A 9,324-nucleotide genomic window follows, 5' to 3' on the forward strand; every position below is an offset into this window, starting at 1 on the left:
GCGATATGCAGATCCTTATCATGCGGCATGCGTGTGGCAGGGGTTCTCTACACACCTCGCACACTACTTGCATTCGTGAAAAATTGCACTCAAATGTAACGTTACAGAGTTCACCAAACAAGTCTCAAAATGGCATACTTGATATATCTCAACACACAGACCGGGAACATTGATCATAAGCAAATGCATCAATGGTAAGGTAGATAGAACCGAATGTCGAAACAGATTGTCCAACCCACATAGTACCTGTAAAACGTCAGGGATTCACAGAATATTTCATATATCGAATACTAGTAATCGGTTTCGGATTCAGAACCGACCAGGTTCGTGCGGTATGAACGTCGAGTCAATCGGTCACGAGACGGTTGGTTTTTTGAGATAACGAAATTTGCATCATGTTTTAATAATTTCACTAAGAAAATAAATGCAGTTGTGGCAGCAGTCAAGTACAAAGCTACATACCCCCCCGTGTGTCATGACGTCATTATCAAACGACAGTATTGTTGGTCATGAACTTGTTCATTTCCTCCATCCTGACTAGTTAGACTACGAAACCCCTAACAAACTATGTTGGCTTTGACTTACTGTTCTACACTGGTAGCCTTGGGAACGACACCTTTCCTATCACACGGGACAGTCTCACTTTGGCTACTGTACATGCTAGTAACGTACATCTAAGTGTTAACTGCGGTCGCCGATATTTGACCTTGCCGTGGGCTGTTTTCCACTTTTTTTTTCATCTAAGAAAGCTGCGGTTTTTGTTGCACTTGTCTATCATTGATGACCAGTAGTGCCCCTCAAATTGTACTGTCTTATTTATAAGACAAACTCGTGGTTTTCGAAGAAAGAATCTTTAAAAGAAATTGTCATGACGTCATTTGTTCTGTTGAAGTAACGGATTCCAGCCATATTCACTTTTCAAAACATACCTAATTTCATCAAACAGACTCACGTCGTACTTAAACTTTAAAGCTGGGTTTCTGTTATAAACCGGTAACGCCTGTGGATAACGTTCATGGATTATGATCCACAAGCGAGAGTGAAATGGTGCTACATGAACAGGGCAGCGACGCCGCCTAGTGTCCGAGTCGCTAACTGCAGCAATGACACTTAACGTTGGTAAAGTTGAGATCTCGGCGGTTTCTGCTACTTCTAATGAATATTTACATGGTCAGCTTCTATGTTCAAGAATAATACATCATCAATTTCTGTGCATTCATGAGTCTCTCCAGCTTCTGTGCACATGTGGATTACGTCAGTGATTGCTGTTCACACATCATCCGTTTCTGTGCAGCTGTAGATAGGGTGTGAATGAATAAATATGAAACGCAAGATTAGTTACGCAAGGAAGTGAAAATTTGTAAAGGGCCATATGTTTTAAATAGCATCCGCTACTTTCTGGTGAAGTCTATTCCTTTGTTTCAGTAACTGTTATCTTGAGTAACTCGGGGTTGTGTTGCCTGCACAGCAGGGTTCTGTCTTCACGACTAGGATGTCTACATCGGAGGCGTTTCGATGACCGTCTGGAACCTTCTTAATGGCAATTCTGGCAGTTGTGTTGCTTGTTGGTTTGTGTGTAGCGGGTTGAAGCTTTGGTAGCTAGTTACGTGCGGCAAGTTGTTGATTTGATAGCCAGCTAAGTGTGGCAAGTTGTAGATTTGATGTCCAGCTAAGTGTAGCGAGTTGTAGCTTTGCTAGCCAGCTAAGTGTGGCAAGTTATGGCTTTGGTAGCCAGCTAAGGGTGGCAAGTTGTAGCTTTGGTAGCCAGCTTAATGTGGCAAGTAGCTTAATTAGCCAGCTAAGAAATTACAGCCTTGCTGGTCAGCTAAGTGTGGCGAGTTGTAGATTTGTTAGCCAGCTAAGTGTGGCGAGTTGTAGATTTGGTAGCCAGCTTAATGTGGCAAGTAGCTTAATTAGCCAGCTAAGAAATTACAGCCTTGCTGGTCAGCTAAGTGTGGCGAGTTGTAGATTTGGTAGCCAGCTAAGTGTGGCAAGTTGTACATTTGGTAGCCAGCTAAGTGTGGCAAGTTGTAGCTTTGGTAGCCAGCTAAGTGTGGCAAATTGTAGCTTTGGTAGCCAGCTAAGTGTGGCGAGTTGTAGATTTGTTAGCCATCTTAGTGTGGCAAGTTGTAAGTGTTGCAAGTAGCGACACAAACGACTGAGACAGACAGAATCGTCACCAAACATGGTTGTTTTTATTTCAGTCTTCAGAGGATAAGTCCATTCAGTTACTGTTTGTTACTTATTGCCATAGTGAATCAGAGTAAAGTATTTACAGAACTGTCCTGCAACACCTGACACACAGGTAAAGCACCTGCACCAGGTGAGAAACACCTGGAGGTTAGACTCTTCTCACACCTGCTACTGTATCTGCCAAAGTCCCCACATGTCCAACAGGTGAGCCACTGGCACAGGTAGGCCAGGTGAAGTGTCTAGTACATTTGGGCCAGGTGAGAACTGGCACAGGTGAATAAGGTTAACACTCAGTACAGGTGAACCCTTTGCACAGGTGAACAATCTGCACAGGTGAACACCTCGTACAGGTGACCACCGCGTACAGGTGAACACTCAGTACAGGTGAACACTCAGTACAGGTGAACACTTTGCACAGGTGTACACTTAGCACAGGTGAACACCTTAGCACAGGTGAACACTCAGTACAGGTGAACACCTCGCGCAGGTTAACACCTCGGAACACTCAGTACAGGTGAACACCTTGCACAGGTGCTACAGGTATGTCAGGTGTGCCCCTGCTGGACAGCAAAACCAGTTTAACAGTTTAAAATCAGATCGTCGCTTGTGCCCGGAGGCAGCGACAGGAGAGAAACCAGCTCAAACCAGTTCAAACCGGTTCATATCAGTCCAAACCAGTTCACATCAGTCTTGTTTCCAATCCAGATCAGAAACCAGCCTGCGGCTTTTTCAAATGAGGGAAACTTCAGGACAAAGTTGTGTTTTTTATTGTAGCTTTATTTCTTCTTGGGACATCTACATACAAATACTTAAAACATGTCTTTCTTAGCACGACTCCAGCAACGTGTACAATCTCAGAAACAGTTGTTGTTGTTTTCTATTCTTAACGAAGCAAAAATGGTTGGAATTTTGGCGACGCCTCGGGGGCTAGCCTGATATTCCGACTGCTTTTGCTGCCTGCAGGGGCACCTTCAGGGTGTTGTGTGAAAAATGTCTACCACGCTACGACACACACTAAACACGGACTAGACTGGCTAACACCTAACAGTACTACCACAAAACTCAGCCCAATTAGAGAGATGGAATAAAACTGAATCCTCCTGATTTTAAACCACGAAGAAGGTAACTATGGACACAGCCATCAGAATCAAATGACACAATTCCATTTTAGTCTCCTCTGTACAGAAATCGAATCTTGCTGATATTTTAAAAGACCTGAACTCTAGTAAAAGATAGTATTTGACTCTCATAAACTTTATGCGTATCCCAGTCGGTACTATGAATTCATCAAGTTAAGTCGAACAACTCAGCACAAGTCAAAAATAGTGCATAATTTCCTCTCCCCTCTGGAAGGTACATCCTTTGGTCGTTGCACCGATGATAGTTTTGCGATGCTACCTTCTACAGTCTAACCTCACTACGATATCAGGTTTCACTTGGCCTGGGTCTACATTGTCAGGTTTCACTGCCTAACGTTTTGTCTGGCTGCTGTTGCATATTGTTGGTGGACCCAAACTTCTGACCCAAGAACTCTCACTTGGCACCCGCCGGGCGCATTTTCACCACAACAGACGTGGAACTCGGACGTGGAAACGCCCAAAGCAAGTCCAGAAGGCAACATTGAACGTTGTTAGGCGTCGCCCTCCCCCCAACAGGAACGGTCAGCGGGAAAGAGAAAAACAGGATCGTCTGATTTTGTCGTGTTTGCAAACAAAACAAGTTCCTGAGCTGTTTGTTGCTTCTGGGCACAAAAATCTTGTCAGATGGACTGTACCACTCCTGGGAGAGGGGGGACGCCTGACTTACTGTTTTGTATGGACATGACGCAAAATCCTTATGGAACAAGATGGAAGGTCAAATGTGGAAGGTCGCTAAGACTTCTAAACCAGGGAGGGAGGGGGGCGACATGTACACTGAGAAAATATAAGTAGGCCATGTAAGGGAAAAAAGAAACAAATTTTTCTCTCTTTTGTAAGAATTTAGGGTTGGGGTATGACAACACTGAAATAGCAGCTGAGGCCAAATTTGCATCAATAATTGTAACCATTCCTCTTTTAACCTTTCTCCTACCGCGGGACACCTAACGTGCCCCGCTCCTCCATAGTTTACACCCCCCGTCCCCTCTACACAAGTTGGTACCACCCAAAGCACATCCGTTGTGGCTGGTTGAGGCCACTTTCGCAACAAAAAAAGGGGAGAGGCTAAATAATTCCTTGTATGTGATGCCAAGTGGAAAGTGATGTTGCACCAACACACTACCACCCCCTGAGCAGAAGTCTAGTGGTCCGTTACGGACTTCTTATAACTGGGTTGTACCAACTATCACGAGAGTGGAGGGGTGGTCAGGGTCTAAGTCAGGAAGAACACAGCCTACAAAGTCTGCTACCTGATGACTTGAGGCCTCTCTGGTAGGTCTATTTCTAGCCACTCCACGAACAAGCTAGCAACTATGTCTCTTACAAAGTGAAAGTGAAAGAAAGTGAGAGTGGAAGAAAGTTTTCACTTTCACTCTTTTCCATTTTCACTTTTTAAAGTCTCTGACAGTCCTCAGGAAAACCAACGTCTGTACATTGTCTGCACCTGATAGGATGAAATAGGTTCATAATTCATCAAAATTTACATAGGTACACATCCACAGCTTGGGATACAACATCAAACTGGGAAATATAAAGCATTTCACTTCGAAAGTTCCAAAATATAGACCTCCAATACAAGACAGTCCTTTCATATCGACTTCTACTTATATTACAAAACTAAGATGAATGTGGATGGATCCTCGCTAGTTGCTGCTCGCTAATGCTCCGCGGGAGGGAAACCTGACCTTTGACCCTTGCTATCCCGTGGTCCTCCATGTCACAGTTTTGTTCCCATGATGCTTTGCCATTACCCACAATGCTCCGACATTCGTTTCCTTTCAGTTCAAAAGACCTGGGTCTGTTTCCACCCGTCACACAATTCTCATTAGCATAGATTTGCATATCACACAACTTAGGAGGGGAATTTTGCAACCCCCCCCCTCAATGTCGTTAGATCAGTCCGTTTTCCATGGGGCAGAGCGTTCCATTCGTCAACAATGGGTAGGTCAGGTTCCCCACACTAGGAGCAGTTGCTCTTGCATCTTGCGTACAAAAAATAGAGTAACCACATCTTGAGTTTTGTTGGGCTGGCTGTGGTACCATAAGTGACTAGGAAATACATGAATAAAAGCACAGCAAGTGACACTAGGAATATACGTACCTCACTACAGTTAAAAAGCATAAATGTGGGTAAGTGGATTCTTACTTATTATAGATAAAACCCTAATACATCAACTACCATGAATTAATATGTAAAGAAGATGACAAAATTAAGTAGCATTAAAATTAAGGGTCTCGCCATGAAGCCAATACAGCAAAAATAATGAAATAATAATAATAATAATGAAGAAAGCTCGTTATGTACAAGGCAGCGGGAACTGCTGACAAACAGAGCCAAAATTGGAAAGTCATCTTCAAAAACCACAAGCACACAGCAAATCTTCATATCGCTCTGCAGGCAGCCAAACTACGAGGGATGGGTCGCCATGGAGACGGTCGTCACGCCGACGTCACAAACTGTCAGAAGTTGCGAGGGTTGCCCACCATCCCGGCATAGTTGGAATTCCCGAATCCCTGCAGGAGAAAAGAGAGAAGAGACCGGAATGGAGGGGGGTCGCCACCACATGGAACAGCAGGCCAAAGGTTAGTTGGTTACCATGGTTACTATGTATCCCAGCATCCCAGCTTGCACATTCACATCGCAGCAATCTTTTTGATGTGATTCAGTGCAGGGAATATAAACGGCCTTCAAAAATCAATGTTCATTTACAAACAGGACTTCAGTTGGTCAGTGCAGTTCTTTCATACCCTGCTAGGGGTCACCAATGTACCAGTGTGGTGTTTTGATGAATGTTTTGGGAAGGTTGCAGTTTACTGTTTGACTGCAAGGTGGTGTTTTTGCAACATGAATGTGCTGAAGACTGGGAGGGTAGGTCGGGTGCCTTCTGTATAACTAATAATCTATCGTGGTTCTATACAACATCGTCTGAACATAACTACATTTGAGGTGAAGCTGGCTAAAAGTAAAACAGGCGACACGATAAACACGACATGGCAGTCTAAATCCGGAAAACTTTCATTTTGGGAGGACAATAACATAATCTGATATTACATGATGATGCAAAATATCAATAACTTATATCCTATCATATAGCTACATTTTGCCAAAATTCGGTTAGAGAATTCAATAAATTCTGGAGAATTCAGCAGACCTGGGGACATCCCTGGAGACATCTTATCGTTACCCATGCATTCATAACCTTTGGTTACATCATACTTGTCAACATTGGTTAAATTACTCAGAGAAAATCAGAGTTTTCCGTATTTCTCGTGTGATTTTCGTGTCGCCTGTAAGTGTTAGAAACGGTGCACCACAGCATTGCATGCAACAGCAGAGCTGTAACCTGGTTAGTTCCACAGGAGTTAGTATTAAAGTCCCTCCACTTCCCTTCTCTCCACAACCAAATCACAAACACAGAGGGAGACAGTAATCCGATATGTGGCATCACGACTTACCTGGTGTCATGTTTCACATTAACGACAAGGACAGAGGCTTTACTGAGCTGCCGCCATGCATTAACAGGCTTCGTTATCGCATGCAAACTAACGAGACTAACGCAGCTGCATGCAGACTACACTCAGCTACAACAACAGAGATATGTAGTGATTTCTGGGTAATCGCTCCGACATGGGACCCCAGCAGCCAAGCGGGGCACCCACACACGCCGCTTTCTGGGGGGGTCTTCAACTGGGAATAATGTTCTGTTGGGGGTCTTCAACTGGGAATAATTTTCTGTGGGGGGGTCTTCAACTGGGAATAATTTTCTGTGGGGGGTTCTTCAACTGGGAATAATTTTCTGTGGGGGGGTCTTCAACTGGGAATAATTTTTCTGTGGGGGGTCTTCAACTGGGAATAATTTTCTGTGGGGGGGGTCTTAAAACGGGGATTAATTTTCTGTGGGGGGGTTCTTCAACTGGGAATAATTTTCTGTGGGGGGTTCTTCAACTGGGAATAATTTTCTGTGGGGGGTTTCAACTGGGAATAATTTTCTGTGGGGGTTCTTCAACTGGGAATAATTTTCTGTGGGGGGTCTTCAACTGGGAATAATTTTTGTGGGGGGGGGTTTCAACTGGGAATAATTTTCTGTGGGGGGGTCTTCAACTGGGAATAATTTTCTGGGGGGGGACTTCAACTGGGAATAATTTTCTGTGGGGGGTCTTCAACTGGGAATAATTTTCTGTGGGGGGTCTTCAACTGGGAATAATTTTCTGTGGGGGGTTCTTCAACTGGGAATAATTTTCTGTGGGGGGTCTTCAACTGGGAATAATTTTCTGTGGGGGGTCTTCAACTGGGAATAATTTTCTGTGGGGGGTTCTTCAACTGGGAATAATTTTCTGTGGGGGGTCTTCAACTGGGAATAATTTTCTGTGGGGGGACTTCAACTGGGAATAATTTTCTGTGGGGGGTCTTCAACTGGGAATAATTTCTTGGGGGGGTCTTCAACTGGGAATAATTTTCTGTGGGGGGTTCTTCAACTGGGAATAATTTTCTGTGGGGGGTCTTCAACTGGGAATAATTTTCTGTGGGGGGTTCTTTAACAAGGGATAAGTTCATTAGATTGGAGAATCACTAGACAACAATGCATTTTATTCACATCAAAGAGCCAAACTCACAGCCAACGTTTTAGTGACCGCCTGTCACCTTCCTCAGGGCTGTGCTGACCACACTGATAATGCTGACCACACTGATAATGCTGTCCCATACCTAACTAGGACAATTCTTCCTGTGGTGGTTTCTGTATGGAGTTATCGAACACTGGACTGTATTGCTAACATTTTAACTGTATTTCAAAGTCGGGGTTGTATTTTTTTAAACACAAAACCATGCCTGAGTGTATATTACCATTTTCGTTAGACTGGCTGACATCAGTAGTTTTGTGTAAAGAGTTTTAAGTTTTCTTGCTTGTTGATTTGATCTGCACTAGAATTTACAGTTTCTGGTAAGTTACTAAGACTGGGCTTGCACATGGCTTTATAGTGAACGAAAATCTCAAGTTTTTCTGTGTGAAGAGATGGGCTATCATACACATGGCTGCTCAGATGTGTGTTCTGTGTGAAACCAGAGTGTCTTACGTGTGAAACAGAGTGTCTTCTGCGCTGAGCTCTGGAGATCTCCTGTTTAATAGACTGTGCGGCTGAGCCGTGACTTTCTGATGTTCAATAACGGGCCTGATTGAGCGGCGCCCCACGTCCGCAAAGGTTAGCCGTGCCCCGCAAAGGTCAGGGGTTAACTGCTGCAGGCCAATAAGGAGGTGTGCTCCGCATTTTGTAGGGTGAATCAAACGGTGTAAACATTGGACTGGTGTAAACACTAGAGCGTTTCTCTGACTGGCATACTCATTGGAACTGTTCTCTCTGATTGGTGAATAACATTGGAACTGTTCTCTCTGTTGTAAACATTGGAACTGTTCTCTCTGTTGTAAACATTGGAACTGTTCTCTCTGTTGTAAATATTGGAACTGTTCTCTCTGTTGTAAATATTGGAACTGTTCTCTCTGTTGTAAACATTGGAACTGTTCTCTCTGTTGTAAACATTGGAACTGTTCTCTCTGTTGTAAATATTGGAACTGTTCTCTCTGTTGTAAATATTGGAACTGTTCTCTCTGTTGTAAACATTGGAACTGTTCTCTCTGTTGTAAACATTGGAACTGTTCTCTCTGTTGTAAACATTGGAACTGTTCTCTCTGTTGTAAACATTGGAACTGTTCTCTCTGTTGTAAACATTGGAACTGTTCTCTCTGTTGTAAATATTGGAACTGTTCTCTCTGTTGTAAATATTGGAACTGTTCTCTCTGTTGTAAACATTGGAACTGTTCTCTCTGTTGTAAACATTGGAACTGTTCTCTCTGTTGTAAACATTGGAACTGTTCTCTCTGTTGTAAACATTGGAACTGTTCTCTCTGTTGTAAACACTGCAACTGTTTTCTCTGACTGGCATAAACATTGGAACTGTTCTCTCTGTTGTAAACATGGAACTGTCTCTCTGTGAAATATG

The 9,324-nt window shown here is 43.6% G+C and overlaps 1 protein-coding gene across 17 annotated transcripts in view; it reads right to left on the reverse strand.

Annotated features, from left to right (window-relative positions):
* Positions 1–2,949: 2,949 nt before the first annotated feature.
* LOC118425463 (RNA-binding protein Musashi homolog 2-like) overlaps positions 2,950–9,324 on the reverse strand; it is a 112,218-nt gene continuing 105,843 nt past the window's right edge. For all 17 annotated transcript variants that reach the window (XM_035834297.1, XM_035834294.1, XM_035834292.1 and 14 more), the window contains one exon: positions 2,950–5,843. In XM_035834297.1, the coding sequence (XP_035690190.1) occupies positions 5,790–5,843 (54 nt within the window). In that variant the 3' untranslated portion in view covers positions 2,950–5,789. The remainder of the gene's footprint in view (positions 5,844–9,324) is intronic.

This window comes from Branchiostoma floridae, chromosome 11 (genome assembly GCF_000003815.2).
Source record: "Branchiostoma floridae strain S238N-H82 chromosome 11, Bfl_VNyyK, whole genome shotgun sequence".
NCBI lineage: Eukaryota > Metazoa > Chordata > Leptocardii > Amphioxiformes > Branchiostomatidae > Branchiostoma > Branchiostoma floridae.